The 19,734-nt window shown below is 39.6% G+C and overlaps 2 protein-coding genes across 9 annotated transcripts in view; one reads left to right on the top strand and one right to left on the bottom strand.

Moving 5' to 3' along the window:
• Positions 1-6,355, bottom strand: part of LOC309657690 (uncharacterized protein) — a 145,103-nt gene extending 138,748 nt beyond the window's left edge. Inside the window, exons 1-2 of the mRNA XM_082455515.1 lie at positions 6,217-6,355; positions 5,830-5,958 (exon numbers count right to left, since the gene is read on the bottom strand). The gene's annotated coding sequence lies outside the window, so the exon portion shown is untranslated. The remainder of the gene's footprint in view (positions 1-5,829; positions 5,959-6,216) is intronic.
• Positions 6,356-6,507: 152 nt separating this feature from the next.
• The window catches only part of FBXO38 (F-box protein 38), a 52,623-nt gene continuing 39,396 nt past the window's right edge, over positions 6,508-19,734 (top strand). For 7 of the 8 annotated variants that reach the window (XM_082454063.1, XM_082454064.1, XM_082454061.1 and 4 more), the window contains exons 1-3: positions 6,508-6,608; positions 13,616-13,805; positions 17,574-17,707. In XM_082454063.1, the coding sequence (XP_082310189.1) occupies positions 13,678-13,805; positions 17,574-17,707 (262 nt within the window). In that variant the 5' untranslated portion in view covers positions 6,508-6,608; positions 13,616-13,677. Of the gene's footprint in view, positions 6,609-6,655; positions 7,125-13,615; positions 13,806-17,573; positions 17,708-19,734 lie in introns of those variants that run through there. The other variant, XM_082454058.1, reaches the window with a different exon arrangement.

Here is a 19,734-nt window from a genome sequence, read left to right as displayed (position 1 = left end):
AAAAGAAAATCCAACTCAGTGACTGAATTTTTAAAAAGGGGAGTGGGGGGATGTGAAGCGAAGTGGGGGAGGCAGGGAGGATTTCCATGGCACCTGTACTTGAAAAGTCCAGAGGAATCTCTGAATTCAGGCATGGCTAGATATTGGAGTCTCAAAAAATGTTGCCAGAATTTTTCTCTCTCCATTGTTTGGATCCATCCATGCTCTCCTCGAGGTTGTCTTCATTCTCAGGCTTTGACCACCCCATCCCATTCCCATCGCAGTGGTAGACACTGGCAGTTCTAGAGTTACAATTTCAGTAGAACTTTCCTTTCTCAAAACAAAAGATTTGAAGCTTATTAGACTAGTTGGGATAAGACTGCTGAATCAGTCTTTAGTGCTACAAGCCTGCTTAACTATTACTGAAATTGAAATGGGCTGATTTACAAGGCATTGCAGGAGCCAGGGGTGAGGCAGCCCTGCTACATGGACTAGAAGAGGATAAAGAACTGTTCCCCAAAGGAATATTGAGGCACTACTGCCAGGAGAAATAAAAGAAGTCAAGCAAAATCAACATGCGTTGACACGACCCTTTCTGGATGCCATTTTCCCCTCCTCTGAATCTGAGGTTGCCCTCAGGCCTACCCAGAGCTCAATCCCCTGCTATTTTTCTGCCTTTACCACACTTAACTATTTAGCCTATTTGTATCATAATAAGTTATGGTACTCCCAGGAGCTGAAACACTTTACTATCTAGGTAGAAGGCAAGGAAATGTCACCCAGAGAGCTAAAGCTTCTGGAAAATACACTTTCGTACCCATACAAAATCATTTGACATCCTGGCCCACAAACCATGGGCAGTCTGGTGTCCTCCCAAGTTCACAGGACCCCAGGGCATTTATGTTCTCATGGTTACTTCTTGCTCCGTATCCCTAATTTTGCAGAGTTCTCCATCAGCCCCTCATTTCACCTTTTAATACTGACACCTCATTCTCCACCACTTTGGTGCAGGTTAGACTCTCCCCATCTTCCTTCATTCCTCAAGCACCTTCAAGGCTATTCAGGGTAACAAACGTTTTCTGAACGTTTGGGATAACAGAGGAGATTAATGGCTAACATAGCATAGGAAATATATTAGGACTATTCTGGTTAAGAGTGATGAAATCTAACTGAAACTTAGCCTCGGTCAAACAAGAATTGTGTGGGTTCGTGCGATTAGGAGGATCCAGGGTGGGTCTTAATTCAAGCACCGCAGTATCCCCAGACTTAAGCAATGCCAGGAGTCTTACTCTCCACCTCTGCCCTCTGCTAGTCTATGAATTTCATTACATGCTGGTTTCATCATCTCCCATACACACTCCATCTACATGATGATATAATGGCTGCTACCACCCCAGGCAGGTGTTCCCATAGCTCGAGAGCCAAAAGGAAAAGGGTTGGGGGTGGGAAGAAGGGAAATCATGGGGCTTAGCCACCCCCCCCCCATCAATATGCAACTGCAATCCCCCAGTACAGGGAACTGAATTTTTTTAAGTAAGTGTCTTATAACCTCCAAAAGATTAAACGTAAGCACAGAAATGAGGAATAAATCACATCTATATTGTAGTTTGGGTTAAGAAACAGCCTACAAATAATTGTAATTTAAAATATTTATATTTTAAGAAAATATAGCATAGTAAAGAATATGCTGGATGAATCTTATGATTCCAACTTGAAATTTTTAATTATTCATTTAAATTTAGAATTTTAAGTTTAAGAGAATAAAAATTTTATTAAGACTGTAAATGTTATTGGCATTATGAAAAGTTGTCATTTGCCATATCTATGTTTAATTGAATAGAGTTGTAACATTTACTTGTGAAGGTTTTTTGTTAAACAATTGAAGTGCTTAAAAGCAAAAACTGAGTGTATTTATCCTTTCCTTAATTCCTTCATTCAACTAAACTTAACTGTGTGCCCATCCCCCCCGTTCATGTTTGAGAAACTGATTCACCTGGATGTTTATGTGATTGTCTCCCTTTACCAAACTGCAGGTAGAAACATATCCACTTATCATAATTGCTCCCTTGCACCTAGTCCAATGCCTCGCCCCAAAAATATTTGTTGAATGAATTAATGAACCATGTCAGGCTCAAAATGCAACCAGCTTTTGAAAACTGCAACTGCTTTCTACCTGCTACTTTTGGAATTTAAGGAAGATTAGTTTCCATCTCAGTACTGGGCTCACCTATCTGGGCCCAGTTCACCAGCACTTTCCATTTCTTTCCTTGTAACAGCTGGATGAGGTTGTTTCACCTTCTACTTATAGGGGGGGCAACTTGCTCATTTAGTCAAGGTCAGGAGAGTCATAGGGTATACGAGGGGAAACAGTGAGTCCTGTGTGCACATAGGACATGATGTTTGTGAAGCAAAATGAGATTGAAATGGTAGGCTGCAACCAATGAATACTGGGCCTTGGAAGTCTGATTAACAAGTTACAAATGTATACTTTAAGGTTTAAAGTTGAAGAAAGAATGAGCCATTGACACATTACCCAGTGTGCTTTAGGAAGATTAATCAGATTGTTATTTGGAGGAAAAATTACAAGATTGCACAGGAGGAATATGGGTTTTGAAGTAAGACAGTGAAAATTTCACAATGATTCTCTTTATTTACTAGCTGTGTGAGCTTTAGCAAAATACTTAACCTCTCTGAACCTGAGTTACATTACCTGTAAGATGGGGCAAGCAATACCTACAGAGTTCATAGGGATTAAATATAATCATGTATTTAAAATGGTTGGTAGAGAGACATTGTGATTAAAAGAATACAAAACAAAACAATAAGAATTTGCAACAGAGACACTAGAGCCAGGATGATGATACAGAGACACAATTAAGAAGTAGTGACAGAGAAGTTCATGGGGGAAGGAGAAGTGAGCTGAAGAGGGTGTTTGTAATTACTATTTCAAGTGTAGCTGCATAGAGCCTGGACTCACTCAGTGTCTTCTGTGCTGCTTGGGCATCCTGACATTCCACTGTGCCAGGATTTCCCAAATTTCACTTAAGTGTTCTTGTAGATGATGTCTCCCAGATTGCCTAGGAGCAGAGACTGTTCCTAGTCATCTCTGCAGCCCTGTCTAACATATTCCCAGGCCCCATGTAGTCTTTTAGTAAACGTTGGCTGATGGTAAATAGCTCTTGGCATTTCAAACAATTTTTTTTCTAAAAAAATAGCTTATTTACTCTCACACGTCTAGAGATCAGGCTAAAAGATCAGCACTAGATGCAGTGACAGGGAAATCACAGTAAGGCTATTTATTTGTTATTCTTTTCTGCTGCACCGTGCAGCATGTGGGATCTTAGTTCTCCGACCAGGGATGGAACCCGTGCCCCCTGCAGTGGAAGCATGCAGTCTTAACCGTTGGACCTCCAGAGAAGTACCAAGGCTAATTATTTAAAAGAAAGCTTTTTGAGTTTCTGAAGTTTCATTCTAAATCTTTTCACTTTCTTGTGACATAACCTTGATCTTGAACAGTATGGTCCAAATTAAAAATGAAAAACAAGGGCCTTGTTCCTTTATGCTCACTCCGACCTCATGTTTATAAAAGCCTCCTATGCAGCTTTTTCTTTTCTTTTTTCCTTTTGTGTGCGTGCGTGTGCGTGTGTGTGCGTGCCTAATCTACCACCTTGTGTTTGGTTTTGAAACTTTGATTCCCTATGCACATACCTACATACAACATCCTTTCACAGCATTTCCTTATGTAACTTGGGAAAATTTAAGATGCTTTTGAAAGTGAGCTCCATGCTAAGAATATCACATGCTAAGAATTCAGCCCTTGCAACTTCAAACACTGCTGAGAAGAAGGAAGAAAAAGAGGCTTCTGAAGAATCAAACAGTAACAGCTAACCTTTGCGGAATATCTGCTGTGTGCCAGGCGCTCTTTAAGTGGATTACAAATATTACCTCACAAAAAACAAATGACAGAAAGATGGTAGAGAAACTGGAACCCTTGCACTGTTGGTGAGATTGTAAAATGGTGCAACTGCTATGGAAAAATTAAAAATTACCATATGATCTAGCAATCCCACTTTGGGGTATATAGCCAAAAAAATGGAAAGTTGGATCTAGAAGAGATATCTGCACACTAATATTCCCTGAAGCATTATTCACAAATGTCTATTCACAACAGACGTTTGGGAAGCAACCCAAATGTCCACTGATGGATGAACGAACAAACAAAATATGATATATGCATACAATGCAATATTATTCAGCCTTAAAAAGAAAAGCCTGACACATGCTACAGCATAGATGAACCTTAAAAACATTATGCTAAGTGAAAAAAGCCAAACAAAAAGGGACAAATATTGTATGAGTCCACTTATATGAGGTACAGGGAGTAGAACGGTGGTTGCCAGGGGCTGTGGTGCGCAGGTGGGGGTTGTTACTTAGCGGGCATAGAGTTTCAATTAGGGAAGATGAAAAAATTCTGGAGGTGGATGGCGGGGCAGTTGCACAACAATGTAAATATTCTTAATGCCAATGAGGTACTTAATGCCACTGTGCACTTAAAATTGGTTAAAATGGTAAACTGTGTTGTGTACTTTACCACAATTAAAAAGAAATCATGTAAAGAATCATTCATGTACAGACTCAAGACTGTACTGGTGGGGCTACCAGCCTTCCTTTTTGATGCATGTGCTAATAAAATCGACATACATCCCTCCAAGAACAGTTAAACAAATGAGGTAGCATGGTAAATTAAAGATGGCCATAAATTCTTTGCTACTCGTTCAATTAAGAGGAGGAATCTTACCTATCTCCCCTTGAATCTGGGGAGATTCCCTGATCAACAAAATGTGACAGAAGTAACTTCTACTCCCAAGGCTAGATCATATGAAGTCCTGTCCTTGAGCTTCCTCCTGTACTGCTTGGAACAACTCACTTTCCACTCTATTTCCGAGTGTTCCCTATCAGAACCCAGCGATATGCTCGGAGAGATCCAAACCAGAGGGAGAAGACCATGTGTAGGCACTCTGGTGGATAGTTCTAGCTGAGCCCCTAGAGGGCTTACAGCTTAAATTGCCTACAATATAACTTCCATTGGAGCCCAAAGTTAACTAAAGTCTCAGCTGACATCTAACTTCAAATGCATGAAATCCCAATCTAGAACTGCCCAGCTGAGCCCAGTCAACTCACAGAATCCTAACAAATTATTTGTGTTAGCCACTAAATTCTGCAGTGGTTTGCTATGCAGGTAGCACAATGATGTCCATTTTTACCTAACAAACCCAAGGCTTAGAGCTGACATCTCAAGGTCACAGAGTGAGTACTCTATGGTTGGTTGAACGTGCAGATGTGGACTGCAATACGGAGGGCCTACTGTAAAGTTATAAGTGAATTTTTGGCCCCTAATCCCAGAGATATTCAAGGGTTACCTGTACTTAGGGGCAAGAACTCGGGATTTGGAGGGTAAAAATCTGGGTTTCTGTCTAGCTGTGTGACACTGAGAAATTACCTATGTAGACATAGAATGCTGCCTGCCATTTCAGTTAACAAAGAATGGTGTGGCCGTCAAGCCATCAATCACTGCAGCTGTCCCTGAAGGTGCACCCTAAGGGGATTCAGGATGGAGAAAAACAGGATTACAGACCCTAGACACTTACGGTACATATCAAAGGAATGATTTCAATAAGCCCAGATTCTCACATCTTCTCATACATAAAAAAGAGCTAAAGTCACTAATTTGACGTCTGTTTTTTCTTTAATCAGCAGTAATATTTTCATGTTCGACTACCTGTCTTTGTTTTGCGTTTTGTTTTTGTTTTCTTTTGCAAAATCTGCTATATATCTTGGTTCCTCCCTTACCTCTTCAGAACAGTCCCTCGGAGATATCTGAGAGGCTGTCTCCCGGGCTCAAGTCTTCAGCAAGTGAGCTGAATAAAAAATAATTCTCAACTTCCAGGTTGTGCATTTTTTTTTCAGTCCATATCCTCTCTGAAGATAAATTTTATAAGAAAAAAAAACCAAAACGGGTTAAACTGACTCCTGCCCATACGTCACGGTGTCAGGGAGTTTTCAATGAGGCAATGACGTGAAAACCCTTTGGAAACTATAAAATATTGTAAATTACGTGCAGAGACAACGCCCCAAAAGTAGGGAAGGGCTGATTTAACATTGACATCTTTAACTGCCCCACCCCACCCCCCCAAAAAAAAGATTTTCTGTTTTCAGGTGAACGAATTCTGGAAATACCTCTACTGGAACCTAGCTCGCTACTTTACAAAAGAGAAACGCGAAAACCGAAAGTTCATCCAAAGCCAACAAGAAGCAAACGACAGAATCACGAGCATTTATCCGGCGTCCGACGCTACTAGACGCTTTGGGCGTGGCGCCGCTGTCACGTGAATGAAGGACGCGCCCCCAGCCCGCTTCCAAACGCCACGCTTAACATGGCTGCCGGGCCTGGACGCCCGCGCCCCACACCCAGCATGGGCATGGGGAGCGGGCCTAGCCCGGGATACCAACACTCCGGAAGTGCCCGAGGGGCGGCGGAAGCGGAAGCGCTCCGGCGGTGGGGGCCGCGGGAAGTGTGTGTTGCGTTTCTCCCTCCCTCCACCACTACAACAAACGGAGGGCTGGCGTAGGTGAGGCGGCGGCCGGGTGGGCCGGGGGCGGGCGGCGGACTGCAGAGCCCGGGATGCGTGCGGCGGGTGGAGGCGGCTGGATGGGGCTCTGCGGCCCCCGACCGCTCGGGCTCTTGGTCTTCGGCCCCTTTTCGGGCCTAGAGCTCCCCGAAGAGCCGGGATTGGGTTTGTGGTTCTTGGCCTTCTAGGCCCTGGTGGCAGGGTTTGCCACCTTGCCTGAATCTGGCCCAAGATCCCAGGATACAGAACCCTCTCTGAGTCTTGATTTTCTCAACACAATGGGGAGTTTTGGCCTGGCCAACTTCTGGGACCCCATCCCACTCTGGGCGTCAGAAGTTCCACGATTTTAACGTTAAGTCAGTGTTAAAGCCGGTCAGTTAAGGCCTGTAGTCAGCTTACTGAGGAGATGTTCTGAGCAGGACGCAGTGAATACACCTTGGAGAGGCGGCCAGCTAAGGGATCGGGAGCCCGGAGTTCTAGTCTTACCTCGTCCACCGACTCCCTGACCTTGCCCAGGTCCGTTACCCTCTCTGTGGCACGGTTTACATATCTGTAAAACGAAGGTGTTGGATGCCTCTGATGCCCCTCCTAACTCTAAAATCAGATTCTCAACTCCCTTTCAAGGAGTCTTACCTTAGAGACAGGCCAGAAAAGCATCTCTTCCCTGCGTTTTGTGTAGCCAGGAGATGACTTATCAGAGGTGTCTACCATGTTTCTTTCCAGACACCAAATCGGCCAAGGGCAACTGGCACTTCGCAAGGTTCCTATGTTTCCTGTGTAGTGGAAAGCTCTGTCCTGAAGACTTTGTTTTAGAAACCTGTACCAGCAGTGTAAAACACGCAGATGTGAAACATAGGAAACCTTTGGTTTTTAATCTTAAAACTGCTATTAAATTGCTGGTTTACCTTCCTTTTCTGGACTGGAGATTTCTCATCTGACAAACGAATGAGTTAGATTAGGTCACAGGTTCTTAATCCCCTTTCCCATAGTCTGCACGAATGAAGAATAAAATAATGGCTCTATAAAGCCATGAGTTTCTGTGGGAGGGAAAAGATGAGGTGTGGAGAGTACATATTATGTAGCCATATAGATCGAAAAATCTGTGCTTGTAATTTTTAACATTTTTTGACAATTACTGGTCTAGGTTATCACTAAGGCTCTTTCTCTTTAAAATTTGTGACGCTGTGATTCGTATGTCCTCTTTGGGTAAAGAATATAGACTTTTGTGTGTGTTTGTTTAAATGACTATGTGCCTGGAAGTACACACACTTTAGTTAAAAAAAGATACTAAGCCATACAATAGGAGAAGAGGGAAAAGCTAGATTACAGTAAGGAAAAGTGACATAGTGAAATAAAATTGGACTTGAACTAGAGTTAAAGACATGGATCCTTGTTTCAGCACTGGTATTGATACTTTCTGGGTTTGTGACTTTGGGCAAGCCAGCTTACCTCTCTGGTTCTCACTTTCCTTCTCTTGGAAAATGAAAGATTGGACTGGATGACTCCTGGACATTTTCAGTACTATAATTCTGTTTTCTTATTTGTTTTTTATCTGAGCAGCTTGGTGGATGTGGTACGGCATTTCTTTAGGCAAGAGAGGCTGTTCTAGGAAGTAGACATAGAAGATCTATGATGAGGAATGGTGTCAAATTGACATGCAATATTACATTGATATGAGCAAGCTGAAGCCAATAGAAACTAAAGAAAGGTGTTAGAAACCTGAAGGGCAGGGAAGCCCTTGACCAGATAGGATGATTGAAGACATTGGGAAGTTTTAAATGGGAGAGAGATATTTTTGGTGAGGTTAATGAAAGGGAATTTAAGTTATAGTAATTGAAGTGGCTGAGTTGTCAGACACTGGTGGTAGAATCTGTCTCCACTGTGAGACTGTAAGCTTCGTGGGAGGAAAGACTTTGTCACCACCTAGCACCTAATAGGCAATAAAAAAATAGTCGAGTGAGGGGTTGGTTGGATGGACTGATGAATAGATAGAAGATAGCAATTTTTAGAAAAGGAGTTTCTCCAAAGAATTGTTATTAATTAGATACAGAATGGGGAAATTGATTCAGCATTGTGAAAGTTTCATAAAAGAAGAGGTCCCTAAGTTTTCTCATTAGTTGTAAGATAAGTCGGTTTATCGCTTCCCTATAAAGTATGTTAGTAAGAGACAAACACGTACCTTGGAGGGTCCAGTGTGATCTGAGTAAGAGAGTAATTAGTAGAATAAGACAGGGATGAAAGAGGATGTTGACAAGATGGAACAGGTGTAAGAAGATTTCTAAGTTGTGCATTTAGGGAGTAAAAGAGTAGGTTTATATAGGACTTTTATAGGTATCAACGATTGTCAGAATTGTGTACAATACGTGTTAAAACCTCTATAATGAAAATAGAGAATAAAAAGGAAAATGACTTTTGCAAGCAAGGAAACGTTGGTGCTCCTCAACAAGAAGTAGAAATAGCCTGGAGGGTTAAGGTTTAAAAGATAGGGATAAATCTGGGAGCAACCAGAATGAATTAGCTTAGTAGAGGATAGTGTAGTCTAGTTAGGGGTAGGAGAGGAGCACACCTACGTGTTAATGAGAAGGACCTTCCTTACCTTGTTGAGTTTCTCAAGTTTAAAGAATGCTCAGAAACAATTCAGGCTTACTACTTAGAACATACTTGGACCAGTAGGACAAAAGTGATGCTTCCTGTGGCTAAGGTCTGCTAAACAGCCAGCCACAGGATGACTGTAGGACACCCAGGGCTGCTGTAGGCTACTGTGTGGGAGCCAAATTAGATGGACCACAAGCTCTAATTTGTGAAGGAGGGTGTGGTCAGCAGCAGTTCTATCAGAGCATCGAGAAGTGCATTTCCAAGCACTGGGGCATAGCTCTGGAATGCAGGCAGCCAGCCGAGGTGCAAAGGACTGACTTGATGACAGGTTGTATAGTGTAGGCCGAGAAATCTGAATCCCAGCCTGAACTCTGCCACTTAATATATGTCCTTGGCAAGTGACTTAGACCCTCTGGTTCTGTTTGTCCATCTAAAAATTGAGGGACCAGCCTTGGGTAGGGTCCTCTGGATGAGCTTCCATGTCTCTGTGAAGCCTCTGAAAGTATATATGAGTCTGGGTGTGTTTTGTTGTTGTCTTGGGGGGATGTACAGCTTTCATCATAGTCTCAGATGGGTTTGTGACCCACAAAAAATTAAGAACTGTGTGACCCTTTAAGTCTGTGAAGGACCCTTCACCTTTTAACTTTCTGGGGTTCAAAATGATATTTCTTTGAGGTTTAGAATCTCAGCCTCCTGCTAACCCTAAAAAATAACACCTAGTGCTGCAAAATACAGTCTCTGCATATTTATACCCACTTGTTATTTATACTCACCTCTCCCTTACCCTCCATAACTCCTCTGCTAGGCCCGTTCCTGTGTGTCATCTTTATCTACTGTTGATAACTGGAATTTCCCTCTTTTCCTCTTTCTACTTGCTGCTGCTTTGGACCTTCTCTACCTTATTGAGTTTCTCAAGTGGCGAGTGGTGATATTTTGGAGATAGGGGTAGGAAGAAACCAAGACATAGAAGACTAGTCATGGCAGTTTTCTGTTCTCACCTGCTTTTATCCCTCATCCCACTAAAAGACAAGCAATTGAGAGAGAGCACGCACATATAAGAGAGACTCCGTCATCACTAGGTCTCTGTCTTTCGTGGTGTTTTCTTTTAAAACAGGGATACCAGGCCTCTGTACTCACAGCCTGGGATGAAATGCTCTCAGCGTAGTCCAGTCGTGTATTTCACTTAAGTGATGATGAAGCCAGCTTTAGTTGAAACAGTTGTGTGGGTTTTTTTGTTGTTGTTTGTTTTTTTAAATAGAGTTTGAGTGGTGATGAGGGAAAATAAGTGAGTCCTTGAATGAGCCTTTTATCTCCTTAATGTTGCCAGGGGCACCTACTTGGACTGGAGAGGACTGAGGAATTTCCCCCAGCTATGAGTCCTGAACTGTTAAAGCCCCTAGATGGAAGATGGCGGTCTTATCCTTTACCCCAACGTTCATCTCCACAAGTCCCTTTCCCACCGAAGCCTTGTAGCAGGGAAGTCACTACTCCAGCTGCTGCCAAATAAGTAGCTCTATGACCAAGTTTTCAATTCTAGACGTGATATGGGAACTATGTTAGAATTTCACCTAAATTTTTGTTGTAGTCCTGCTAATTTAGGCGCTTTGGTAGTAGTGTTAATGCATAGTAGGTTAAATGGATCTTTGTGGGCTTGCTGGAGACTTAACCTAACCTCTCGATAATGTTGTGTAATGTCATATCTGTGAGTAAATATTTTTCTGAGTGCTAAACAAGGGAACTTTATATAAAATCAGTGGTATTTAAGGTGCAGTCTATTGGTTTAAAATTTCAAGTGTACGTTGTGCACTGGAGCTACTAAATCTGATTCACACAAAACCACAGTATTGTAAAATAAGGAGCAATAAAAGGTGGAATCATAAGATGAGGGTGGAAAGTATTAAGTGGTGTGGATTTGCTGAAGAAAAAGAAGGAGGAAGGGCCAAGAAAGATTTTTACTTAGAGGATGAAATCAAGAACGTGGTATCCATGAACCGTTAGAGTTGTCAAAGGTGAGGGTGTAAAAGGTGAAGCATGTGCTAAATAACATAGCTGGAGAATTAATCCATGGTTGGATTGGTCTATACGGGTTAATAGCCTTGTCAACGTATTTGAATGCCTCAGGGTAGCTAATTGTTATGTGTTCCTATTGGAGTAAAGTGTGATTGCATTTTTGCCAGGGTTACAGGCTTGTTGCTGAGATCACTGAGTGCTGTGGTGGCAAAAGTAGGAGCGTGAAATGGTTCTTAGCAGCCTTGCAGCTACTGGGCGCATATGGAATAATGGAAAGACTGATGGATATTCACACATCAGACATGTGTGATTTGTTATCACCCAGTGGCAGGAGATTGAGATTCTCTTCCTTTTCCTGGCAGAGACATGATCAATATAATACTATCCAAGTTGCTATGGGAGAAGCTAATGTTAGTTAAGTCTCACAGGGAGCTCAGAAGAGGAGTTTAGTAGGAGACGTTTTTTCAGAGGACTTAACGTTTAACTAGATTTTGAAGGCAGAGTAGTGGTTTTCCAGGCCAAAAAAAAAAAAAAAAAAAAGGAAGGGAAGGACATTCTAGCCAGATTTAGTAGCTTACTAGGAGTAAAAGATGAATGTTAAACAAACGGATGAACTGAGGATACTGGTGTGGCTGGAGTGAGCAAGTGGTAAGAATTGAAAGATGAGACTGGAAAGATGGCTTGGTCAGGTTGGAAGGATTTTATCCTCTGCAAACTAGGATTTCTTGTAGGCTGATTTGGTTTCTGTTTGATCATGTGTATTAAATTCTTTAAAAACAAATTCAGTGAACTGTAGCTCACATACCTACTCTTTGCAGAATTCCTTAAGTCCATACTACCAACTGCCTGTTGATATTAATCCACACACAATTCTAAAAACTTATTTCTTTGGTTTCCCAGGCCATAGCTGATTAGAAGCAGCAAATTAGAGGCGTGTGTGTGTGTGAGTGTGTGTGAGTGTGTGTGTGTGTGTGTGTGTGTTTGGGTGGAGTGCAGGGAGAAGCAAGCATGCTGACACCTGTCAGAAGTCACAGTGCGTAACCTTTCAGTGAGGGAAGAAGAGACCAGAAAACACACACACACACAGACACACACACACACACAGACACGCACACAAGAAATATAAGAATTCACTTAGCCTTGTAGTTTGCTCCCATATGCTGCTGAAGCAAAGGAACCCCAGGAACTCCATATAGTTCAGGAGTCCCTGAGACTATATTGCAGAATATAACGTATATTCAAATGATAACCTCAGGTCATCAAGAAAAGGTTACACTTTTATTGCAACTCTGTAAGAAAATGGAAGCATGGGGTCCACTTTAGAAACTTCTGATAGTAACAGATTATAATTAAGAAAAAACATTGGTGCATAAAAGGGAGCAAACACTGTTTAATCTAGAGATGACAGATTTGCGAGAGCAATTCTTTGCATCACTGTAGCATGATTAAGCTCTGAACTCTACAGTTCTCTCACTTTGAATCCAGATAAGTTTTCCGAATTTTACCAGAGATAATTGATAATGCTATTTAAAGGACACTGTTTTCATACAGTTCCCTCTTAACCTGATCTGCAAAATAAAACAAACCTCTGGGCAGAAGTTCGCTCATCTTTTATTTTATTTCCCCCACTCCGTTCCTCCTCCTTTCTCCTCTTCCTCCCTCACTAAAGCTTATTTTAAAAACAAACAAAACATACATCTGATACAAAAGTGAATTAACCTCTGCTCCTTAATACTTATGGGAGAGGGAGAGGGGAGGGAGAAGGGTTGTTTTATTCTTCCTCTGAAATTGCATATAAAATTAAGTAGTTTTTTTGGTTATTGCTTTTTGTGGAGAAGGTTAATAGTTTTTTTTTAATCAAATTCATAAGGGAATATGTGACCCACCAGTGAAATCTGATCCCCTCACTTTATAGGTGGGAGAAGGAAGAATTTAAAAGGTGATTCAAGTTCATAGAAGTAGTTTGTGGCAGATCCAGGACTAGAATCCAAGAGTCTTCTCCTTTCTGCTGTGTTAGGGGCAGTCCTAGAATCACAAGCTCCTGGAGTTGGAAGGGGTTTTGTTTGTCTAGTTTAATCTTATCTTACATATGAGGAATTTGGTGCTTGGAGAAACTGAGTGAATTAGCTAGGAAGCAACAGAGTACAAATAGAATCCAGGACTCCTGATGCCTTGGATTTTTGCTCATTCTAAATAATGCATTTTTATCTCTACTGCTCTTCAGAGAAAAGATGTTCTACGCCTTTCATGTAGTATTTTTATTAATTTGAATGTAGTCTGTACCATTGTAATAGCACTATCTTTGTGTGTCTATATTCTAAAATAAACATTGTTTTACCAAGATAATTTCTGTGTCTGGGTTTGGTGTGTTTTGGTCTACTCTAATCACTGCTTGCTTTCAGGTCTTTGAACTCAAGTAACCAAAAGGGGAGATTTGCTCTTTGATACTGGAGATAACGCAGCAATGGGTCCACGAAAGAAAAGTGTTAAAACGTGTCTCATGAACAATGATATTCCTGAAGAAACAATATCAGATGAAACAAAAGACTATATGAATCAACTTTCACATGAAGTGCTTTGCCATATTTTTAGGTAAGATTTTGTTTGGTTGATTTTCACCTACATGGAATGTATAGTATAAGTAGGAGCAAATGCTAGAGCAATGCTGTCCAATATGGTGGTCACTAGCCACATGTGGCGTTTAAATTAAATTAAAGATCCAGTATGGCTAGTGGCTACAGTATAGGACAGCACAGACAGTGAAGATAAAGAATATTTCCTTTATTGGAGAAAGTTTTATTGGGCGGCCATTATCTAGACTGTGTTAACATTCCAGGCTTCTTGGAATTCTTACTGACTGATAGATTTGTTGACTTTTATTATTACAGTACCTTGTGTGTATGATATAAAGCAGTGTTTCTGACTTTTGGATTACAGTCCATAGCGAGAAGCACATTTTGCTCTGTGTGCACATACACGAAAGGAAATGAAAAAAGTTTTGTGAAATAATACCCATCATTGGTATATGCAGTGCACACATTAAAGTTGTTTTGAGGTAAATTTTTTTCAAAATCCTTTTTTAAAATTATATTTTTATCTAAACTGTATTATAACAATTGTTAAAGAAACCAGAGACAAAACCAAAAAACCAACCAGTGAAACCCTTTCATTATAGCTTCTCCTGCTGTCTTCTTTCATTATCCACTCAAATAAACACATCCTGATATACTTTGTCTCTGGAATGAGAGACCAGAGTTTGATCCTGAGTCTCTCATTTACTATCTCTGGACCAATGATAGATATAAAGATGTTATTATAAGAATTCAATGAGATAATGCTATTAAAGCACTCAATACACTGAATGGCATAAACACTTGGTAAGTGTTAATGGTTATATTGTGTTGTGCCTTTTTTCATATTGCTGCATGGTCTTCATAATTATCATTTTAGTCACTGCTTTCTATTCCACTGACCATGACATGATAATTACCTTTTCCTGTATTCTTTCGTCTCTATTGTTTCTAATTTTTCTCTTATATAATGCAACTAACTTCTCTAAGCTTCTGAATTTTCCATTATTTTAGATTATTTACCTAGGGGAGATTTCCATATATGAAGTTCCTAGAAAAATTTTGAATTTTTAAAAAATTATTGAATATTTGCAGATTAAGAAGTTTTAAAATCGTGATAGCAGAGTTATTTTAGGGAACTATGGGCACTTTATTTTTCTTTTCCAGTATAAATTTGTATTAGTCTTTATCTTCTGCAGTTTGTTATTTTGTAACACAGTGTAGTTTTTGTTCAGTTCTGTCTGGGAATAGAAGGCCCAATTAAAATAATAGACTTTTTTTTTAACATAACAGGATGATACTAAAGTTCATCTGGCAGGAGAAATTCTGTAGCCAAAATTTTTCAGAAAAAGAGTCTAACCCTACTAGATGTTCAAATGTATTCTAAGATACACAATAATTAAAGATTTGGTACAGGAGAAGATAGCCAGACAGTTGGGTAAAACAAACTCCATATATAGGCTCCATATGTAGATTCAAATATACGTGGGGATCTAGTTTATGATAAACTTGGTATTCACATTAGTGAGGAAAAGCTGAGTGGATTATTCAGTGATGATGTCACAACCTAAAAACATTTGAAGAAAATAATAAAAGCATGTTCTCTCTCATATCTGACAACTATATTCTAAATGTATCAGTGAATTAAACAATGAAGTTATTAAAATACTAGAGGAAAGCATAGGTAAAATCGTTTCTAGGGATGTGTGTTAGATGTTTGTTGACTAATGGTAGGGCATATTATGAACAAATTTGATCATATTTTAAATTGAGAGTGGGTTCGATTTTGCAGTTCAAACGGAATATACAGTAGAAGGAGTGGAATCAAATAGAAGGATGTTACCCTGGTTATAATGAAAAAAACATGCAGCAAATTGGCAGAATGTAAGGAGAACTGTGAACTAAGCTGAGTACTTGAATATGGTATTCTAAAAATAAACATTTATTTTTAGGCTTCTAAAGTTTTTATCTGAGGACTCATTTTGTAGTCCTGTAATAACCATTTAGCATGTTTTCATGAAACAAGAAAAACCATGGCTTCCTTAAAAGAAACTTAATCTTTGCTGTACCTGCCATGTTAAACACATCTTTTCTAAAATATGTTTGATCTGCCTTTTGAACTCCAGCTTTTTGACTATGTATCTGTGGAGTAAAAATACATTCTTTTTCTGAGAGCAAATATAAGATAATCTCCATAAGATTACTGATGTTTGTATTTCAAGGGAGTATAACATTAACTCAGGCAAATACTTCGGATAAAAATCAGTGATTTGTGGAAAAAAGTTTTAGTGGCAAAACTTGATTTAGAAAACAAATTCAGTTTTTCATTGTTTATAAAGTGTATAGTTATATAGTTTCTGAAAAGTATCCTCATATCTAAGTTATGGAAACTGTAAATTAAGTTGGCAATAATGCTTTTTTGGTAGAGAATTTGACTTTATTTTATTCTCTTTATTTAAATAGTTATAAAGGAGAATGCAGAGGGGCCAGAGGTAGAAAAAAATAGAGCAGAGAAATATTCAGCAGGTATACCTGGACTTTCCTTTAGAATTAGCTTAATTTTTAGGAAATAGACCCAACTGTTGACATCCTTGCTCTTCCTCTCTCTTATTTAGCTGTTGACTTTTTTCTGGTTAACTTTTCTGAGCCAGTTTCACCAGTTGTAAAGTGGAGTAACAGTAGCACCTACTATATCAATGAGGGTCGTAGCAGGAAACAAGATACCCTCGGCTGGAATTTGAAGATAACTTAATGAAGGGATCATTCAGAGAGGTGTAGGTAGGGTTAAGGGAATGAGGAAGAGATGCTGAAGATTCATTCAGCTAGGGAACTAGCAATAGCAGAAAGCCTTTGCCCTGCCTTCCATTGGCCAACGTCGCCTCATAGCCAGAGGGGTGGGGAACACAGCAGAACAGAGAAGGGAAGAGAAAGGCTTGGGGGAGGGCTGTGTCGCAAACAGGAAAAGAACCTAGCTTGCAAAAGTTGTGAAACAGTGACTGTGACACAATACCAGCTCAATAAAGGGTAGCTTTTGCCTTCTTTTTTTTTTTTTAATTAACCTAGGTCTGTTGAGAGAGAGATATATATATTGGTATTACTGGAAACAGAACAAAAGTAGAGGTTAGTTGAAAAGTTTCTTGAAGGAAGAGATAACAGGGGAGGTCGGAAAAAAGGAAATTGTAATTCAGATGAGTGTTTTCACTTAATGCTTATGCAATACTTTTATTAGAGTATGTGATTAAAAGGTAAAAGATCTAGGGAAAAATGTACACTATAAACTTAGTATACATATTTGTTGAAGAAAATAGTAGAGATTCTGGGTGGTGTTGAGTGGGAGCAGAGAGGAATTTTTTTAGCCACTTTAGGAAATGGATTCTGTAAAAACTATGAAAAAATATTGGTTAGGTTCAAATTGATCAGTTCTCTCTGATCTTTTGTACATTCCCTTATCACTGTACCTTGAAATGTACTGAGATTTTTTTATCCTTCCTTTTTTTTTTGAGATTTTCTTTGTCCTTAAAAACTTAAAAGGAGAAAGGCAGGATTTATCAAATGCTCTATGGAGGGGGCTCCACACTTTATTTGGATGCTTGAGTATTTGCTGATTTGTTTTTTGTTTTTTTTTTTTAGTAAAAAGGTATGTATGCATGTTAATCTTAAAACTCAGTGAATATTACTACAGTCTTATTTTATTTGAGGGGCAGGAGAATGGAGGAAGGAAAAAAATAACCTGTCAGTGAGATGAAGTACTTACCCACTTGATAAATATGAGTTTCTTTCTCTTACAAAGGTACCTCCCTCTGCAGGATATCATGTGTATGGAATGTCTTTCCCGGAAGCTAAAGGAAGCGGTCACCCTATATCTGAGAGTTGTGAGGGTAGTGGATCTTTGTGCAGGGCGATGGTGGGAATACATGCCGAGTGGTAAGTAAATTTAGCCCGTAACGTACAGTGGAGCCCCACTGGAAACTACTAATAACGTTCCCATCAAAAGCTACTTGTTGCTTTGGAATAGGCAATCTAGGCACCTTGTAGATGGATAAATTTTTTAGGTTGGTTTAGGTTGATGAAATGAGTTTTGCCTGAGGCTTTACTGTTTTAGTGGTCTCTTTTCATTTCCTTCTCCTTAAGAAACTGCATCAGTCTATTCCACAAATATATGATCGGAGAATACATATTGAGCCTTTGATTAGCTAAGTATATGTCTATCACATTTGACAAAGTGTCTTTTCTTCCATGATGCAGGTTTTCATGCACCCTCTGGTTAAACAGATATTTATCAGTTTTCGTAAAGCTGCTCTAGTTGTAGGTCACAGAAATTGCACTTCTGGAACTTTCATTTCTTTAGCACTTTTAAAAGGCCTGTGCTAGGTCTTGGAGATTTCTCAAATACTGCATTGGCCTTGCATGTGAAGAACTCAGAGTTAGTACCCTAACCACAACAAATGGACCTCAGGTAAAGAGACCACCAGAAAAGAAAGTTCATGACTTTAGTTAAGCAGAGCACACCTCAAAGGGAAGAAATAATATTAAGGGCTAATCAGGCTTCTTTTCAGTTAACACCAATCTGTAAATTATGCCACTTTAGTTAATGTTGTTTAGCAATTTTGAATGTCTTTTTAAAACTACCTTTCATCAACAATATTCAGATCCTGATATTTTGAAAATGTGATGCAGCTGTGGTGCTGGGCAAAGGGGAGGGGTCCTTCATAGAAGTGAAGGGCTGAGGAGATAATTGTCTTCTTCTGTTCTATTGTGTGGAACAGAACAGACTGCCTCTGAAATACTGAGATATTGTACAGTTTGGGGTGCTGCATAAGCTTTCAAGAGGGTCATTAGTCAACTGATAACTCTTATCAGTTGGCCAGAGTTATCACTATATCTTTTTGTGAAGAACATTGCAGAGACTTGAGGCTAGAACATAGCTTGGTGGGAGGCAAACCACATTTGTCTTCAAATACTTTAAAGAAACTATCGTAAGGGAAAAGCATTCATCATATTGCAGAGACAGCAGGAAAGAAAAAATCAGGGCAATGTGAAAAGGACTGTCATTTCTTTTATTACATTTTCTTTAACAGAGGTTAGGCCAGTAGGAAATGTGGACATGGGGTTAATGCACTACATAAAGACATAGGATAGCAGAGCTCCCATGTGGTGCAATCTTACAATTAAAATCTCTGCCCCGTATCAAATTAGAGAAGAATTTGTCTGCACATTGCTGGCTTCTTTTAGACTGTGATAAATACCTGTGAGCCCAAGACTTCCCATCACTGCAACAAATATAAAAGAGAGTCAAAGCAAAGTCTCTATAGCCTAGAATAAGGTCTCACTAACCCTGCTTTGCTAATGCCACCTTGGTCTGGTCTCTGGAGTTTATACCCTGATTCTCTATATAATAATGCTAAATAAGGTTTTTATATAGCACTTTATGGTTTACATATATGATCTCCTTGGACTGTCATACCATCTCTGTAAAGAAGTTGGAGAGAGGCAACGTGTAATGTACAACAAGAGAGGATGGACATTGGCAAAGGTCACATTCATTTTTTACATTTTTAAATGGGGTGATAAACCTTTTCATTGGGTTGTGAGAGTAGATATGTAAAATGATTGAATGGTTTAGTAGAGTTACTGTACAAGACAATAATAAGAACTGTTATTATAATTAGAGAGACCAGGTAATCTCTGAGGTCCCTTCTTACTCTTCATTTTTTGTGAATCTGAAGCTAACATAGCATCTAGACTAGCCCTGTACAAGTAGAACAACTTTTGAAAACTGTAGTAAGACTTAATGGTTTGGGACTTCATTTTTATTCTTGAAAATTAATATTTTTATTTATCATTAGTGAGTAGACAGTTGGCTTTCTGATGGCCTCCATTAAAAACAAAAAGTAAGATAATAAAGTATCATCAGTATGAGACTTATCTCCTTACTTACAGCACCAGCAACT

This window comes from Balaenoptera physalus, assembly GCF_965194825.1.
Source record: "Balaenoptera physalus genome assembly, chromosome: 3".
Lineage (NCBI taxonomy): Eukaryota > Metazoa > Chordata > Mammalia > Artiodactyla > Balaenopteridae > Balaenoptera > Balaenoptera physalus.
Note: the sequence above shows the minus strand (reverse complement) of the source record. Positions and strands in the feature narration are given on the sequence as shown.